Source organism: Pelophylax lessonae (assembly GCF_965119305.1).
Source record: "Pelophylax lessonae genome assembly, chromosome: 9".
NCBI lineage: Eukaryota > Metazoa > Chordata > Amphibia > Anura > Ranidae > Pelophylax > Pelophylax lessonae.
Window position 1 is genome coordinate 248,223,475 of NC_138776.1, and position 20,000 is coordinate 248,243,474.

Genomic DNA, 20,000 nt, shown 5'->3' on the forward strand with positions numbered 1-20,000 from the left:
TCCCCCTGTGGCGAATGGACGCATGCGAGCCCCCGCTCGCGGTCCCACAAAGGGACGTAACTTCCTTTCGTGGGAGAGAGCCGACCTGCCACAGTATATGTACTGCTGGCGGTTGGCAAGTGGTTAGTAAAACACAGACCTGACCGGAGAGGAGAGGAGGATTCTGGGAGATCACATGACATCTCTCTTATCTCTATTAATAAAACACAGACCTGAGCGGAGAGGTGAGGAGGATTCTGGGAGGTCACATGACACCACTCTTATCTCTATTAATAAAACACAGAGCTGACCGGAGAGGTGAGGAGGATTCTTGGAGGATCACATGAGATATTTGTTAAATTACATTTAGTGAGTGATGTGGCAATAATTATTGTAATATCTTGTGCAGCATTATGGACCAATAAAGAAGCTGGATAACATGAAGGTGTCTCCACCTCCCTCCCCGACACCTGAGAGAAACCAAACTGGTAAGATCCTAGAAGTCACCCAGAAGATGATTGAGCTGCTGACAGGAGAGGTGAGCGGTGCCAGGAATTCTGGGACATTATCCAGTAACAGACAAGGGATGTGTCTGGATGGTGACTGTATCATTGTGTGTGTCAGGTTCCTATAAGGTGTCAGGATGTCACTGTCTATTTCTCCATGGAGGAGTGGGAGTATATAGAAGGACACAAGGACCTCTACAAGGACATCATGATGGAGACCCGGCCGCCCCTCACATCACCGGGTAACAGGAGACATTAATTTCTTGTATTGAGGATCCACCTAGATACACACATCCTCTGATATATGGCCATAGTATGTCAGGTTCCTATAGGGCAGTGACGGCGTACCTTGGCACCCCAGATGTTTTGGAAATAAATTTCCCATGATGCTCATGCACTCTGCAGTGTAGTTGAGCATTATGGGAGATATAATTCCAAAACATATGGGGTGCCCAGGTTCGCCATCACTGCTATAAGGTGTCCGGATATCACTGTCTATTTCTCCATGGATCAGTGGGATAATATAGAAGGACGTCATGATGGAGAAGCGGCCGCCCCTCACATCACCGGGTAACAGGAGACATTAATTTCTTATATTGAGGATCCCCCTAGATACACACATCCTCTGATATAAAGACATAGAAACAATGTATTCAGTCAGTGTGTGTGTTTCCTACAGATGGATCCAGTAATGGGAACCCACCAGAGAGATGTCCCCGTCCTCTGTATTCCCAGGACTCCACACAGGAACATCAGGAGATCCCTCAGGAGGATCAGGTACCACAAATTACATTTCATCCAACTGAATCTACAGATATTAGTTGTTTAGGAGGTTTGGTGTGATGGTTCCGGAATCTGACCCTAAATATTACACCCAGATGGGAAGTAAAGTCAATCAATGATTCAGCATTTCTGTCAAAGAATTATTTCCCTGGTGATGAAGTCATTCGATTTTCTTTTATACAATCCATAAAGTTCCTCCATATACTTCTCAGCAGGTTTGGTTGTTGAGGTCGCATGACTCTGTCCTCTGCACCTTCCTAAAGCTGGATACACACTATCCAACTTTTGTGGTTAGATTTCCTTCAGATTTACCTTTTCTATGTAGTGCAAGGTCCGGCCTGATTGCATACAAATTGAAAGTGTTTAGGTTTGACCTCCTATTATATGGTTTTGGTAAGTCTAAAGGAAAAAGTCTTCAGAAAATCTTATTGCCTCGTTTCCACTGAGTGGTACGGTTCGGTTCGGTACGGTACGGTTCAGTACGGTACAGTTCAGTACGGTTCGGTTCGGTACGGTACGGTTCGGTACGGTACGGTTCAGTACGGTACGGTTCGGTACGGTACGGTTCGGTTCAGTACGGTACGGTTCGGTTCGGTACGGTACGGTTCAGTACGGTACAGTTCAGTACGGTTCGGTTCGGTACGGTACGGTTCGGTACGGTACGGTTCAGTACGGTACGGTTCGGTACGGTACGGTTCGGTTCGGTACGGTACGGTTCGGTACGGTACGGTTCAGTACGGTTCGGTTCAGTACGGTACGGTTCGGTTCGGTACGGTACGGTTCAGTACGGTACAGTTCAGTACGGTTCGGTTCGGTACGGTACGGTTCGGTACGGTACGGTTCAGTACGGTACGGTTCGGTACGGTACGGTTCGGTTCGGTACGGTACGGTTCGGTACGGTACACCTTGCGTTTCCACTGCCAATAATACCCTTTCATTATAGGCGTGGTGTAGCAGGAAAGCTGTGATAGACGATTCTCTGTCAACCAATCAAAGTTCTGCAGAGTGTAGCTCCACCCTGTTGGTACGGTACTAATGTGCTTGGTACCCCAATGAAAGGGTCCCAAAAAAGTGGTACGGTACGGTTCGGAATTAGGGTACCATTCACAATGGAAACGGCATAAATAGCGTACCGTACCGAACCGAACCGTACCAGAAAGCTCAGTGGAAACGAGGCATTATAGTGTGTATGGCCCATAAGAGATGGCAAGCATCGATCGTACAGGGGGTGGGGCTGGGAATATCTGACCTGCTATTTCATGTATCAGCAGACGATGTTCCCAGATGGTAATCAAGGAGCTTTTTAGTCAGTAAGGTGACGTGTTGCTCCACTTCTCCCTTTGGATGAATCTGATGTTCTGGGGGGGTTAGACAATGCCCTCTGCGTAGATTACCAGTTTTGATTGGAGTGTTTTTGAAAGCGCTTTACATTTTACCCAGGGTGACAGCCTGATTGTTGTTAAGATCGAAGATACGGGTAACGAAGAAGAGTATATGAAGAGTGTAAGACAGTGTAAGGAGGAGGAGATCCCTCCAGAGATCAGCACAGGTGAGTAATAAACACTAAATCCAGAGAAGAGCCCCAGATTCTCCTTGGTGGGGGGGACTTGGTTCACTGGTTGCCCGGCTCCATGCATTTGCGTTTTAAGTAATTCACATTACATATTGACTAGTGGTGCACCGAAATGAAAAATCCAGTGCCGAAACCGAAAATACAGGATGCACTTGGCTGAAAAGCAGATGGACAGTTTAAAAAAAAAAAATAATAATAATTTAATGTGACTGGTGTTTTTGAATTGAAATCAATAGCATGTGATTTTGCATTGAAATCAATAGGGGGCATTTTTGCATTGAAGTCAATAGGACTTGATTTTGCATTGATGTTAATGAGATGCGATTTTTGCATTGAAGTTAATGGGGGGCGTTTTTGCATTGAAGTCATTAGGACGTGATTTTGCATTGACATTAATGGGACGCGATTTTGCATTGAAGTCAATAGGACGGGATTTTACATTGACGGTAATTAGACGCGATTTTGCATTGAACTCAATAGGGGGCGTTTTTGCATTGAAGTCAGTAGGACGTGCTTTTGCATTGCCGGTAATGGGACGCAATTTTGAATTGAAATCAATAGGGGGCATTTTTGCATTGAAGTCAATAGGACGCGATTTTGCATTGACGGTAACAAGACGCAATTTTGCATTGAAGTCAATAGGGGGCGTTTTTGCATTGAAGTCAATAGGACGTGCTTTTGCATTGCCGTTAATGGGACGCGATTTTGCATTGAAATCAATAGGGGGGATTTTTGCATTAAAGTCAATAGAACATGATTTTGTATTGACGTTAATGGGACGCGATTTTGCATTGAAATCAATAGAGGGCGTTTTTGCATTGAAGTCAATGGGGCGTGATTTTGCATTGACGTTAATGGGACGCGATTTTGCATTGAAGTCAGTAGGGGGCATTTTTGTATTGAAGTCAATAGGACGCGATTTTGCATTGACGGTAACAAGACGCAATTTTGCATTGAAGTCAATAGGGGGCGTTTTTGCATTGAAGTCAATAGGACGTGCTTTTGCATTGCCGGTAATGGGACGCGATTTTGCATTGAAATCAATAGGGGGGATTTTTGCATTAAAGTCAATAGAACATGATTTTGTATTGACGTTAATGGGACGCGATTTTGCATTGAAATCAATAGAGGGCGTTTTTGCATTGAAGTCAATGGGGCGTGATTTTGCATTGACGTTAATGGGACGCGATTTTGCATTGAAGTCAGTAGGGGGCATTTTTGTATTGAAGTCAATAGGACATGATTTTGCATTGAAGACGTTAATGGGGCGCAATTTTTGCATTGAAGTCAATAGAGGGCGTTTTTGCATCGAAGTCAATAGGACGTGGTTTTGCATTGATGTTAATGTGACGCGAGTTTGCATTGAAGTCAATAGGGGGTGTTTTTTCATTGAAGTCAATAGGACATGGTTTTGCATTGACGTTAATGGGGCACAATTTTTGCATTGAAGTCAATGGGGGGCGTTTTTGCATTGAAGTCAATGGGGCGTGATTTTGCATTGACGTTAATGGGATGCGAGTGTGCATTGAAGTCAATAGGGGCCATTTTTGCATTGAAGTCAGTAGGAGGTGATTTTGCATTGACGTTAATGGGACGCGATTTTGCATTGAAGTCAGTAGAACATGATTTTGCATTGACGACGTTAATGGGGCGCGATTTTTGCATTGGAGTCAATAGGGGGCGTTTTTGCATTGAAGTCAATAGGACGTGGTTTTGCATTGACGTTAATGGGACGCGAGTTTGCATTGAAGTCAATAGGGGGCGTTTTTGCATTGAAGTCAGTGGGACGCAACATGCCATTATCTGCAACTTTTTTTTTTTTCCATCAGCACAATGCCGATAACCCTATTTTCGGCTTATCATTTTTGGCAGCTGATATATTGGTGAATCCCTAATATTGACTGTGCTGGATGATATTCTGCAGAGCACTACGGATGTCTAAGAAATGGTAACTGTACCATTTCTTAGACATCCAGTAATTTTTTACATGGGGGTATTTGTATGTTCACAGCTAGATCCAGCAACAGAAATCCCCCAGAGAGATGTCCTCGTCCTCTCTATCCCCGGGATTCCATAGAGGAAGATCACAACCTTTCTCAGGATTACCACGTAAGTAAAATGAGGTTGCTAATGATGCTGTGAGCAAAATGCTCTTTTAGACCCCAGATGTCTGTTTTAGACCCCAGATGTCTGTTTTAGACCCCAGATGTCTCTTTTAGACCCCAGATGTCTGTTTTAGACCCCAGATGTCTCTTTTAGACCCCAGATGTCTCATAAAAGAGAACCTATCACCAAAAAATCATCACATAGGGGACTTTTTGTCTCTTTTGCGATGAAAAAATAAAAATGAACCCATTCCCGACGTTGCCTCCCCAGCCCTTTAAGAGCTTCTAGATCCCGGGAGGGGAAGTTTGGCATTCAGGTCATATGGCTCCTGTGATTGGCTGACAGAACAGTTTTGTGTTTATGTGGTGGCTGCATATATGGCTGCATATATGCAGCCTCTCAGCGTTAAAGCCCACCTGCCAAGAGGCCACATATATGCATGCGGTCGGCGGGAAGAGGTTAACCACATTAAGACCGCCCGCCGCAGATTTACTGCAGCAGGCTGCCTCTCCTGCTCCAACCGACGTAGCCTACGTCGGCGGCGTGCGTGGTGCTGACGTCCAGCAGAATAAGCCGTTCAGTGGCTCTCCTGACATGCGGGGTTGCGCTGATAATCAGTGCGTTGATTATCAGTGCAAACCCATCAGTGATGCCCAACAGTGCCTCATCAGTGATGCCCATCAGTACCTGCCAGTAATGACAATCAGTGCCCATCTGTACCCACATGTGATGCCAATCATTGACTATTAGGGATGCCAATCAGTGCCCATCAGTAATGCCAGTCAGTGCCCATCAGTAATTCCTGTAAGTGCCTCGCCATCAGTGCTGCCTATCAGTGCCGCCCATCAGTGTCCATTATTGCCGCGAATCAGTGCCCATCAGTAATGCCTGTAAGTGCCTCCTCATCAGTTCTGTCTATTAGTGCCATCCATCATTGGCTCCCATCAGTGCCAATTATTGCCACCCATCAGTGCCCATTATTGCCACCTATCAGTGCCGCCTATGAGTGCCCATTAGTGCTGCCTATCAGTGCCCATCAGTAATGCCTGTAAGTGCCTCCTCATCAGTTCTGTCTATTATTGCCATCCATCATTGGCTCCCATCAGTGCCAATTATTGCCACCCATCAGTGCCCATTATTGCCACCTATCAGTGCCGCCTATGAGTGCCCATCAGTAATGCCAGTCAGTGCCCATCAGTAATTCCTGTAAGTGCCTCCCCATCAGTGCTGCCTATCAGTGCCACCCATCAGTGTCCATTATTGCTGCCTATCAGTGCCCATCAGTAATGCCAGTCAGTGCCCATCAGTAATTCCTGTAAGTGCCTCCCCATCAGTGCTGCCTATCAGTGCCGCCCATCAGTGTCCATTATTGCCGCCTATCAGTGCCCATCAGTAATGCCTGTAAGTGCCTCCTCATCAGTTCTGTCTATTAGTGCCATCCATCATTGGCTCCCATCAGTGCCCATTATTGCCACCCATCAGTTCCCATTATTGCCACCTATCAGTGCCGCCTATGAGTGCCCATCAGTAATGCCAGTCAGTGCCCATCAGTAATTCCTGTAAGTGCCTCCCCATCAGTGCTGCCTATCAGTGCCACCCATCAGTGTCCATTATTGCTGCCTATCAGTGCCCATCAGTAATGCCAGTCAGTGCCCATCAGTAATTCCTGTAAGTGCCTCCCCATCAGTGCTGCCTATCAGTGCCGCCCATCAGTGTCCATTATTGCCGCCTATCAGTGCCCATCAGTAATGCCTGTAAGTGCCTCCTCATCAGTTCTGTCTATTAGTGCCATCCATCATTGGCTCCCATCAGTGCCAATTATTGCCACCCATCAGTGCCCATTATTGCCACCTATCAGTGCCGCCTATGAGTGCCCATTAGTGCTGCCTATCAGTGCCCATGAGTGCTGCATATTGGTGCCTCCTCATCAGTGCCGCCTCATCAGTGCCCATCAATGAAAGAGAAAACATACTTATTTACAACATTTTATAACATTGTAGCACCCTCCTAGGTAGGTGCTAGAGATTGAGTATAGTTTTTGGCTCGGTCTGCCTATCAGAGGAGCAGCCGGCAAATCTATATCGCTTTCTGACTACCAGAGAGCAGGATCTGTTAGTGAGGTCTGCTCATAGTGCTCAGTATGTGATTCATTGTGTCTAGAGAGTCTTTCACACTCCAATAGGAAGGCATGTTGGACAGTGGGAGGAATCCTGACCAATAGATACTGTACATAGGCTTTGATGCAGTCCTGGTGATTGGCAGAGATAGGCTGTCTCGGTGCATTGTGGGATACTGTATAAAAGCCAGGAGCACATGTGCTGCGGGGTATTTGGCTGGTGAGCAGAGTCCCGGAGGGAGGGTGGCAGCTGCCTTCTCCTCTGTAGCAGTGGCACGTGGCATCAGGGGGGGGGGGGGGGTCGCCCTGAGGGCCAGAGGAACGGAGCTGAACTCAGAGGTTCAGGAGAGCTGACTGAGGAGGAGACCAGGCAGACTCTAGAAAAACAGTATTGTGAGTACAGGGGATCGTGTCAAGGGGCCTGACCTGAGGGGGGCCACCCCAAGAGTAGGATAGTCAGAAGACAGGTGTCGGTAGTCAAGAAAGAGGATACTAGGAGAATGTCCTGAAGATAATTTAGTTCATCAAGTCATCTGTAAAGAGACTTAACCCGAAAAACGCATAAAAACGACTATGTGATCACCTATGCGATTTTTTTTTTTTTTTTTTGTGTGCTATAAACCAAAAAAGTGCGATAACTCTGAAAAAAGAAAAAACAACACTTTTCACATTTTGCTATATAGAATCCCCCCCCTCCCCCCCCAAAAAGAATTTAAAAATCGAATACTTTTTTCATCGTTTTAGGCCAATTCGTACTTTGCTACATATTGTTGTTAAAAAAAATCCCAATAAGTGTATTTTTATTGGTTTGCACAAAAGTTATCGAATCTACAAACTAGGGGATATATTTATGTAATTTGCATTTATATTTTACCAGTAATGGCAGCAATCAGTGATTTTTAGCGGAACTGCAATATTGCGGCGGACAGATCGGACCCCTAACTGACACTTTTGGGGGGACCAGTGACATTACTACAGTAATCAGTGCTAAAAATATGCACTGTTACTGTAATAATGACACTGGCAGGGAAGGGGTTAACAAAGTTAAATGTGTCCCTAGGGGGTGCTTTCTAACTGTGGGGGGGGATGTATTTACTGAATGAACACAGGGACTTGTGTTCCTAAATAAGAATTCCTGTGTTTATTACTGACAGAACAGTGGTCTGCCGTGTTTACAACGGCATACTGTCGTTCTGTCTCCACAGGAAGCAACCGCGGGTTTGCCCCCGGCGGCAGTTGCGGCCACCGGGCCCGCTGATTGGCTCCCACTGTGGCGAATGGGCGCGTGTGCGTCCCCGCTCACGGTCTCGCAAAGCGATCAAAGGGTTAAGTGTGAGCCTAGGGGGTGTTTTCTAACTATGAGTGGGATGGGCTTGTGAAATCAATACAGTGACCTGTGTTCCTAAATAGGAGGAACACAGGAGCTCTGTGTTGATTTCACACGGTCGGGGAGCGATCGCGGGTGCCCGGCGGCGATTACGGCCGCCAGCCCCGTAGATCGGCTTCTCCGCTGACAAGTGGGCACGCACGCGCGCCCCAAGGTGTGCTCCCGCGGACCGTTGTACAGGTACGGCGATTCGCGGGAACCTGCCGACCAACCGCCATATAACGGCGGCTGGTCAGCAAGTGGTTAAAACAGCCTTAACCATTACTCATTTGTAGCAGCAGACCTCCTCTGTAACGCTAAACTGATGACCTGTAGGGGGCGCTTTTAAAGCGTTGCCTATGTTGCCATTTCACGGGCACACACAAATCTAACGTTTGTTATCTACTTCATCTTTTATATTACCCAAAAAATTGGGTAATTTATTGCGTTTTTTGTGCCCTAAAATTACCGTTAGTGTATTTTTTACCGAAATTTTACATTTCCTGGACCTTCGCAGTAATATCCTGTAACTTTAAAAAAAATTGAAACTACCACTATTTTATTTTCTATGGTGTATGCTTTTAGAAAATGTATCATATTTTGGGGGTTTATATAATCTTCAGGCCTAAAAGGATTTCTTTTTTAAACGTGTGCAAAAAAAAAAAAAAAAGCAAAAACTGCTCTGGCAAGCAAAAGGGGTAAAGCTCCATTCACACTAGTATGACTTGTCAGGCGACTTGTGTGCCCTCAAGTCGCTTGTCATAACAAATGCAATGTAAATGAATGAGAGCCGTCTTAATATGCACTACTGAAGTCGCTCCGACTTCAGAAAAGGGTCCTGTACTACTTCAAGGCGACTTGTATCCGACTTGTGCCAATAGACTTCAATAGGATTCGCCTCCAAGTCGGATCCTTATCTTTTGTCAAGCGACTGTGATCCGACTTTCCAGGAAGTAGAAGGAAATTTAGCCAGGCATTCCCCACATTGCAGCCATGCCTACAGTTCCTATATACCATTATCTCTGCCTGGTCTGTGTGAGTGGCACTGGTGGACACAGATAAGTGGCACTGGTGGGCAGTGGCACTGGTGGACACTGATACGTGGCACTGATACATGGCACTGATGCATGGCACTGGTGGACACTGATACATGGCACTGATACGTGGCACTGGTGGACACTGATCCGTGGCACTGATACGTGGCACTGGTGGACACTGATACGTGGCACTGATACGTGGCACTGGTGGACACTGATTCGTGGCACTGGTGGACACTGATACACTGATACGTGGCACTGGTGGACACTGATTGGTGGCACTGGTGGACACTGATACACTGATACGTGGCACTGGTGGACACTGATACACTGATACGTGGCACTGGTGGACACTGATTCGTGGCACTGATATGTGGCACTGGTGGACACTGGTTCATGGCACTGATACGTGGCACTGGTGGACACTGATTTGTGGCACTGATGGACACTGATTCGTGGCACTGATTTGTGGCACTGGTGGACACTGATACGTGGCACTGGTGGACACTGATACGTGGCACTGATACGTGGCACTGGTGGGCAGTGGCACTGGTGGACACATACGTGGCACTGGTGGGCAGTGACACTGGTGGACACTAATACGTGGCACTGGTGGGCAGTGGCACTGGTGGACACATACGTGGCACTGGTGGGAAGTGGCACTGGTGGACACTGATACGTGGCACTGATGGGCAGTGGCACTGGTGGACACATACATGGCACTGGTGGGCAATGAGGAAATGAGTAAAAAAAAAAAAAACAGAAAAGGGGAATTAGGTCACAACACATCATATTCTGATTGGCCAAATACAAAGTCGTCTATCATATAAGTCGCTTTAAATAATTCACAAGTCGCGTAAAGTCGCGGTAAAAAGTCGCTCCGTCATGGGGGCGACTTATGGTCGCGGTAGTGTGAACCGAGTCTAAAAGAGCTTCTGTGTTTTATCCAGGGTAAGGACCTGATTGTCATTAAAGTTGAACCTGTTGATGATGAGGAAAAGGGGAAGGAAATCCCTCCAGAGATTAGTACAGGTGAGCAGGACTTTTTTTTCTCAGAAAATAGGAATTCAACCACGCCCCCCCAACACACACATGCATCAAATAGTGGGCGTGGTCAAATGTCACTAACAGTGGGAGGGCTTAAAGAGGCATTAAATACCAGGAGTGCATTATGTGCAGAGTGCAGGGTTCAGGGGGGTTTAAAAATAGAGTGCAGAGTTTCGGGGTGCGTTACTTCCTCCCACACTGTAGTTGTCTCCGCCTCTCTCACAAAAAAGGCAAGTGGGGAACATAAGAACCCTAAACTTCAGAAGGGCAGACTTTCCAAAATTGTACTCATTGATGGAAAGGGTAAACTGGGACCAAACCCTGGGATCACTGACCACAGAGGAAAAATGGGAATGCTTTAGAACAATATTAAGCAAAGGCATCTTGCAGTGCATTCCTATGGGGAATAAATTTAGAAGAGACAAAGCCAAACCTGGCTGGCTAAACCGTAGCGTTAAAAAACTTATTAGGGGAAAAAAATTGGCCTTCAAGAAATATAAATCAGAGGGCACCGTATCGGCCTTCCAGCAATACAAGGAGGAAAATAAGAAGTGTAAACACGAAATCAAGATGGCTAAAATCAACTTTGAGAGACAAATAGCGGAGGATAGTAAAAAAAACCCAAAGAAATTCTTTAAATATATCAACAGCAAAAAAACTAGGGCAGAGCATATTGCACACATAATTAGCGATGATGGGAGGATGGTTACAGAGGACACTGAAAAAGCAACCGTGCTGAATTCTTTTTTCTCGTCAGTCTTTACGCAGGAAAAGGAAGGGTACACTGACCATGACTGTATGGTTAGTAGTAATACATAGGACTTGCCACTATGGCTAACAGAGGGGGAAATCAGGGAAAGACTGGATAAACTTAACACAAACAAATCACCAGGCCCGGATGGCGTACATCCGAGAGTGCTCAAGGAACTCAGTATGGTTATATCTAGACCACTGTTCCTGATCTTTGCTGACAGTATTAGGACAGGAGATGTACCAGGGGATTGGAAGAAAGCTAACGTGATTCCGATATTCAAAAAGGGCAGAGGCATATCCCGGGAAATTATAGGCCTGTCAGTCTGACATCAATAATATGTAAACTTTTGGAGGGGATGATAAGGGACTATATCGTAGAGTATGCTAAAGACAACAACATCATCAGTAGTAACCAGCACGGGTTTACAAATGGGCGTTCTTGTCAAACCAATCTCTTAGCATTCTACGAGGAAGTGAGCTGTGAGCTAGATAGGGGGAGACCAGTGGATGTGGTGTACTTGGATTTCGCTAAGGCGTTTGATACAGTTCCCCACAAGCGCTTAATTTATAAAATAAGGTCTGCAGGTATCGACAGCAGGGTTTGCTCTTGGATACGGAATTGGCTAAAAGGCCGTGTCCAAAGGGTAGTAATAAACAGCGCATACTCAGACTGGTCTGAGGTAGTAAGCGGGGTGCCCCAGGGCTCAGTCCTGGGACCAACCTTGTTCAATTTATTCATAAACAGCATTGAGGACGGGATCAGTAGTTCGTTATCAGTTTTTGCAGATGACACAAAATTGGCCAGGGCAATAACTGCACAGCATGAAGCAGATATCCTACAGAATGACCTGGACAAAATTACGGAGTGGGCAACGACATGGCAAATGAGGTTTAATGTGGAGAAGTGTAAGGTTTTGCACTTGGGGACCAAAAACATAAAAACACAATACACGTTAGGAGGGGAACCCTTGGGGGAATCAAAAATGGAGAAGGATCTGGGAGTCTTAGTTGATGATAGATTAGGCAACAGCATGCAATGCCAAGCGGCAGCTTCCAAAGCCAACAGAATATTAGCATGCATAAAGAAAGGGATGTATTCCAGAGATAAGACTATAATCCTTCCACTTTATAAAACTCTGGTCCGACCGCATCTGGAGTATTCTGTCCAGTTCTGGTCGCCAGTCCTCAGGAGGGATGTGTTGGAGCTGGAGAAAGTCCAGAGAAGGGCAACTAAACTGATTAGGGGGTTGGAGGACCTTACCTATGAAGAGCGGCTGCAATCGCTCGATTTATTTTCCCTGGAGAAAAGACGTCTGAGAGGGGACATGATAGCAATTTATAAATATCTTAATGGGGATCTCAGCTTAGAAGAAAAGCTGTTCATTCGAAGGAATTGCATGAGGACTCGAGGACATACAATGCGATTAGAGGAGAAGCGTTTTAACCTCAGGCAACGTGGGGGGTTCTTTACTGTTAGGGCTACAAGATTGTGGAATTGTCTACCACAAGAGGTGGTTTCTGCGGGTAGTATGGTGACTTTCAAAAGACTCTTAGACTTACATCTCAAGGATCAGGAGATTGAGGGCTATGTTAGATGATTACAGTCACACACACCTACACAGGTTGAACTGGATGGACTATTGTCTTTATTCAACCTCACCTACTATGTAACTATGTAACTATGTATGTAACTTGCAGGGAGATCATCCACTGGGATTGTCGGCATCCGCACTACACCCCGGGGCACCTGCATACCCCTTGTCCCCATCCTGCACTCAATGGAAGCCACTCAGGAGATCAGATCTATGAAAGCCATTGGGAGACAAACTGTCAATTGTAAACACAGAAGCCGAACTTCTGTGTCAGGTAGATTGGGATGGACCTGTTGCTAACGCCTGATCTATTTACAATCACACAGATATCGTAGATGGAGTGTTCACAAGCCAGAGTGTCCACATCAGGAAGATGCCCATCAAGTCATTTGGCGGAGACCCAAACCTGGCAGACTCCAGACTGAAGGCTGGCAAGCAAATCGTTAAGAAGGACCCATTCCAGTGCTCAGTGTGCGGACAGTCGTTTGTCTGGAGTTGCAATCTAGTGGCGCACATGAAGATCCACACCTCGGAAAAGCCCTTTGAGTGCACCGAATGTGGCAAGTGCTTCCTGAGGAAGCGCCAGCTGGTCGTCCACCAGCGGACTCACACTGCCGAGAGGCCGTTCCAGTGCCCGGAGTGCGGCAAGCGATTCGCAGAGAAGGGCAAGCTGGTGAGGCACGGTAGGGTCCACACCGGGCAAAAGCCATACCTGTGTGAGCAGTGCGGGAAGTGCTTCTCGGACAGCTCCACCCTGATTAAACACAAGCTGGTCCACATGGGGGCGCAGTATGTCTGCACCGACTGCGGCCGCAGCTACAACTATAAAACGTCGCTCATTAAGCATGCCAGGGTGCACACAGGGAAGGCCTTGTACGGGCGGAGCGGAGGCAAGAGTTAAAGGTCGGGACCTTTTCCTTTTCAAATTTAACTGCCAATGCTGACTTCTGTTTCTAGGGCAGGACTTGTAAGAATACTCATCCCCCTGCTTCTGTAACCAAGTCACATCCTCTCCACTGGAAGTCTGTACAGGACTCAAGGTGAAATATCATGCGGCCTTGTGGCATCCCTTAGGTTTACTGCACCAGGAGTCTAGGACTGTGGGGGGATCCTGTTTCCTATGTCAACACTGTGATCCTCTGCTCATGGAATGGAGGTAATGGCAGGGCCTTCTGTTTCGCACACATTTTGAAGGCTTTCAGCACTATACCTATTGAAGAGACAAGAACTCACTGCTCAAGGTGGTGTAATTGCCTGATGACTCACACCGGTGCATGCCCCGGCTCGCCTCCGTGAAAACATGATAAAGGTAAAGGAATTGGCAGCACTCCAGGTTGAGTCAAAAATCCAGATTTATTGACTGGACAATCGTGACAAGGTAGACGCGTTTCACACACTGTGTGCTTAATCATGAATGAGTAATGAGCACACAGTCAGTGCGTGAAACGCGTCTACCTTGTCACGATTGTCATATTTGGATGTCCAGTCATGGATGACTCAACCTGGAGTGCTGCCAATTCCTTTTCCTTTATCAAGCACTATATCTATGACAGTATCTACAGAACAGAAGCAGGTAAGGGTCTAACAAAGTGTGTTAACACCCTATATAGAACATCTGCAAGTAATAAACTTTATGCCTGAAAACCTGTTTTCATTACATACCTTATTTACACCCAGTCATGTCATCACATGGAGGGGGGCTGGCAGGGTGCTGTGCATTACTTCCTGAAAACATCACAGCACCCTGCCGCAGTACTCCTCCAACTCTCTTGGGAGGAGTCATGCAAATATTAAAATGCTTTGATTGGATGTTACATGACTCCCCTCAGCTGCTGGAACTTCACGCACCACCCGCTGGGAGCCATATATAAATCCTGTCCTGGGCGGTGTTGCCAACTGTCAGTATTTTTACTGGCAGCCAGTAAAAAAAAACGGGCACTTTTCTCCTGCCAGTAAATGCCAGTGACAGGAAAAGGTTGCCAGTAAAAAATATGGCTGTGACGCTCGGCTCGGAACTTCGCATGTGCAGAGACCATCCGAGTTCCTGCTATAGTGTGTTCAGACGGCACCTGCGAGTGGTGGGTCTGGCGGAGCCTCGTGTGCGGGATGGGAGCAAGGCAAGCCGGAAGCGGGACTGTCAGTGCTGCTTGGACTGAAGGGACCGCCTGGAGTGGAGAGAGACAGTCACTGTGACTCAGGAGGGGATGTGTGGTGTCAGTGAGGTGTCACCATCATTTGTGCTGCTGCACTCTGCTGTCAGCATCACAGTAAGACAATGTCATGTGTGTGCCTGCGCATTCTAATTTCTTGCCCTCCGGAGTCCTGGCACTGAGTTACTTACTATGAAAATAAAAACAGAAATATGTTTTTAACCTTAAAAGAAGTAAACCAAAGCTTGTTTGGGTGTACTTGTCCTGTGACCCGTATTCAGCAGACAGCGGGTTGAAGCTTGCTGTCGGCTGACATCACGGGGCCAGTCCAGGCTGAGGCAAGATCGCGTCAATAAGGTCGGTATTCGCCCACATGCCTGGACCAGGCCCCAAGCTCAGCTTCTCTGAGCCACTGAGAGCCTGAGCTGGCCGCTCCCACCCCCTCCACAGCCCAGTGCTTTGGGGGGGGGGGGGCAGACCCACATTGACTGACAGTCACCAGCTCTCTGCTCACGGAGCTCTGAGAACCAAGGGATAAGCGGCCTCTGATCGCTCAAGTTCTCGGCCTTAGAGCCAGCATCCACCTAGGTAAGTATAATTCAAAAATAAAAAAATCCCCATACTTCTTTTGCCATCTACCCTAAATCACATTGCTAATTGCATACTGTGTTTGTGGCCTAAATACTGAAATCTGCACTTAAAACTGTCAATTTTGGGGTGTCGTGTTAGTAAATTTCAATCTGGTAGGTTGGCAACACTGGTCCCGGGTCTGGTGTAACCTGAAGCTTACAAAGAGGTAAGACCCAACCCCATGTGACAACAACCATGCCTGGCCACCCATACAGCAAAATGTGCAATATAGGAGAAAGGTGCATGCTCCCACATACCAATAAAGATGGAGTATTTCTCTGGGTCTGATGGGCAAACAGGGGCTCAGAGACTGCGTCAAAGATCTTTTCCAGAAGCTGCTTTGCTTCAGTATGTCACAGTACATGTTGGCATTCATTATTCCCTCAAACTGTAGCTCCCCAGTGCCGGCAGCACTCATGCAGCCCCAGACCATGACACTCCCACCACCATGCTTGACTGTAGGCAAGACACACTTGTATTAGTAATACTCAACTGGTTGGCACCACACAGGCTTGACACCCTCTGAACCAAATACGTTTATCTTGGTCTCATCAGACCACAGGACATGGTTCCAGTAATCCATATCCTTAGTCACCAAACTGTTTGTGGGCTTTCTTGTGCATCATCTTTAGAAGAGGCTTCCTTCTGGGACGACAGCCATGCAGACTAACTTGATGCAGTGTGCAGCGTATTGTCTGAGCACTGACAGGCTGACCCCCCACCCCTTCAACCTCTGCAGCAATGCTGGCAGCACTCATACGTCTATTTCCCAAAGGCAACCTCTGGATATGACGCTGAGCACGTGCACTCAACCTCTGTGGTCGACCATGGCGAGGCCTGTTCTGAGTGGAACCTGTCCTGTTAAACCGCTGTATGGTCTTGGCCACCGTGCTGCAGCTCAGTTTCAGGGTCTTGGCAATTTTCTAATAGCCTAGGCCATCTTTATGTAGAGCAACAATTATTTTTTTCAGATCCTCAGAGAGTTCTTTGCCATGAGGTGCCATGTTGAAGTTCCAGTGATCAGTATGAGAGAGTGAGAGCGATAACACCAAATTTAACACACCTGCTCTCCATTCACACCTGAGACCTTGTAACACTAACAAGTAACGTGACACCGGGGAGGGGAAATGGCTAACTGGGCCCAATTTAGACATTATCACTCAGGGGTGTACTCACTTTTGTTGCCAGCGGTTTAGACATTAATGGCTGTGTGTTGAGTTATTTTGAGGGGACAGCAAATTTACACTGTTATACAAACTGTACACTCACTACTTTACATTGTAGCAAAGTGTCATTTCTTCAGTGTTGTCACATGAAAAGGTAGAATAGAATATTTACAAAAATGTGAGGGGTGTACTCACTTTTGTGAGATACTGTAAATAAATGACTTGTGCTTCCATTGAAGTTTGGGCTGTGGCTCCCAAAATGCTCCACTGCTTTTCCTTCACAAACGACACTCGGACTCAGCACCCCCCTCCCCAATTTCCTTATAAATGAATCCAATTAAAGATGTGGACGGCCTGCTGACAAAGCACACCGTATGGGTAAACTGCCATCTCTGCTCTGAAAGTTGCAGACCCTTTCCTCCAGCTAAAGGAAAGTTTCCTTTGGGGCCCCTCAACGTAACCAAATTGTATGCTATGGCTATCCTCCAACCTGAACTTGCAAAAGCAGGAGGCTGCTGGAGACAATTCTCTTCTCCGTTTTCACTCCAAAATAGTGGTTATGTCCTTCCAAACATCGCATCTGATAAAAACGACACAGAACGGAGAATCCATCTTTTGTTACATTTTTATTAGAAAATGTGTTCATTATTAAACTTTTGTATTATGAAATTTTCAGGGATAGTTGGTGGATTTTAAAGAGACGCTAGAACAATAATAGCGCCCCCAACCTGCCCCTTGTGGGAGGGCTAGAGTCAAGCAAGCCAGGAGGGGATGCTATGCTGTTTGTCCCGCCCCTGCGGTACCTATGCCGTTCTGGCTTGGAACAGAGGCTGTAGTGTGATGTCACCTCTGGTTTTATACGCAGAAGGAGAATCACCATCTCCCTGTAGGCCCTCTGCAAATGGTGTTGCAGGCAAAGGGTGGTAACCAACCTCAAAACCTTAACATGGCATGGTGTTTAAAGGAACCAATGACCACTAGGCTGGTGCAAGAATCTGAACAATTACAGGAAGGCTGTCAGCACCTCCATTTAAATGCAGACAATGCTGCAGTTCATAGTCAGAACTGAGAGGCCCTCCCTGAGGTCTGACAGTTCCCCAATACTGAGAACACATGGGGGGAGATTTACTAACACTGGAGTGCAAAATCTGGTGCAGCTCTGCACATAAACCAATCAGCTTCCAGTTTTTTTGTCAAAGTTTAAAGAGGTTGTAAACCTAAAAAAAAAAAAAAAAAAAACCTGAAAGACATAATGAGCTAGTATACATCGCATACTAGCTCATTATAAAATACTTACCTTAGAACGAAGCCCCCACAGCGCCGCCCGCACACCGCTGACATGTTCACCCTTCTTCCGAAGCCACGATGACGTCACTCCCACGCATGCATGCAGGAGCCGCTGTTCACAGCACAGGGCTCTGAAGGAACGGTACAGGCAGCCATTCCTTCAGAGCGCATGCGCCAGTGATGTCACTGGCTGTGTGTAAAGTAAATATCTCCTAAACTGTGCAAGTTTAGGAGATATTACAGTACCTATAGGTAAGCCTTATGGGCTTACCTTTAGATACAAGTTATAGAGGAGGCTTTACTTCCTCTTTAACCACTTCCTGCCCGTCATAGCAAAATGACGGCCGCAAAGTGATTGCCCCGTCCTGACTGGGCGTCATATGATGTCCAGCAAGATGGGGCGCACAGAGCAGCGATCGGTGGTGCGGTGTGTCATTCACTTGTCCATTAAAGTAACGTAAAGCCGAACCGCAAAAAATGGTCTGGTCGTTAAGGGGGGGGGGGTAAAACCTTCTAGATCTGAAATGGTTAATAAAAAAAAATCCACTGATGTTCGCTGATGAGGCTTCACTGATCAGCAGTGTCCTGATTATCAGCATAGATGTTCCCTGTGTGTCCTGCCCCTTATCGTCTCTCCTCTTCTCACGCACTCAGCGTGAGGAGAGGACTGACAATAACCTGAAAATCCTGTTTACACTGTGAACAGCTGTGATTGGTCACAGCTGATCACATAGTAAAAAAAAAAAAAAAAAAAACTGCTGTGATTGGCTCTTTACCCCAATCACAGATCCCTGCCGATGCGCGCTGTAGGGTCACAGATCCCTGCTGATGCCACCTGCCAATCAACTACAGCTAATCAAAGATGAAATGAAAGATGCTAGAGTGATTCAAGGCAGGCAATGATGTCATAATCATGCGACCAGGCTAAAAGACAACAGTCACACCCACTGACGCAACGCGTACGGGGGAGGAGCTGTGACGTCACCCGCGACGCTCCGGGGGTATCGCTGCATTGGAGCACACCATTGCTACATGCTTCTGTTAGATGTCTTCCTTAATGCACTGGGAAAGTGCTTTCTATGTGAGTAGTACCTTTTAAGCATTTAATAAAAGCCGTCTTAGATGGAGAGCACTAGATCTTTTCATGTCTTTTATGGGATGAACGACTGCTGGTTGATCTTGGAGTCCGCTTCAGAGCACAGGAGATCGGGTTTTTGCAGGAGTCCATCTGGCTATTTACCCTGACTTAAAGTGCAGTGACCTTTAGTGGTCGAGTGATGGAGACGAGAGGCTTGTATTAACTTTGGTGATGGATTCACGTTTGAAGTGGTGCCTGCATTCATCTTAACAGCACGGGTCTCCTTAGCACACATCTGTGAAGTTGGAGGGACTACTCTTTAAACCATACTACTTGTTTTTATATATGGACATTTTTTGTATACATTCAGCAGTTATTGCGATTTATTGTATGCAATTTTAGCGCTGCACCTCTTTGATTTTATTAAAAGACAACAGGGCATATGGATTGTGGGTAGCAGTTTTGGTTAGGGCTAGTAAGTAGGTTTCAATAAAAAAGGATGCTCATCGCCAAACATCTCAAGTCCATTCATGGCCAGTCCAAGTAGACCATGGAAAGCTTCCATGGCACCTTGAAGCTTGCAGAGCAGTCATGGTTAGGGCTGGTACTAGGTTTCAGTTAAACCCAACAGGATGGTCATCACCAAACTGCTCTATTCTAGTGACTCTCAATGCAAGCGTAGACCATAGAAAGCTTCCATGGCATCTTGAGACTTGCAGAGCAGGCATGGCCATATGCCTGGCTCTTGATAGCTTGTGGACTCTAAAAAAAATATTGGCGGCTGTAGTTTTTGTAAAATCATAACAGGCTGTTCTTTATTCAAAAATGTCC

General features: G+C 46.5%; 2 protein-coding genes across 2 annotated transcripts in view; one reads left to right on the top strand and one right to left on the bottom strand.

Moving 5' to 3' along the window:
* LOC309564357 (uncharacterized protein) overlaps positions 1 to 20,000 on the bottom strand; it is a 1,447,080-nt gene that overhangs the window by 1,258,647 nt on the left and 168,433 nt on the right. The gene's annotated exons all lie outside the window — the stretch shown is intronic.
* Positions 1 to 20,000, top strand: part of LOC309563362 (uncharacterized protein) — a gene marked incomplete at its 5' end in the record, with an annotated part of 163,947 nt that overhangs the window by 10,415 nt on the left and 133,532 nt on the right. Inside the window, 3 exons of the mRNA XM_082267756.1 lie at positions 389 to 517; positions 604 to 727; positions 1,165 to 1,262. Of these exons, the coding sequence (XP_082123882.1) occupies positions 389 to 517; positions 604 to 727; positions 1,165 to 1,262 (351 nt within the window). The remainder of the gene's footprint in view (positions 1 to 388; positions 518 to 603; positions 728 to 1,164; positions 1,263 to 20,000) is intronic.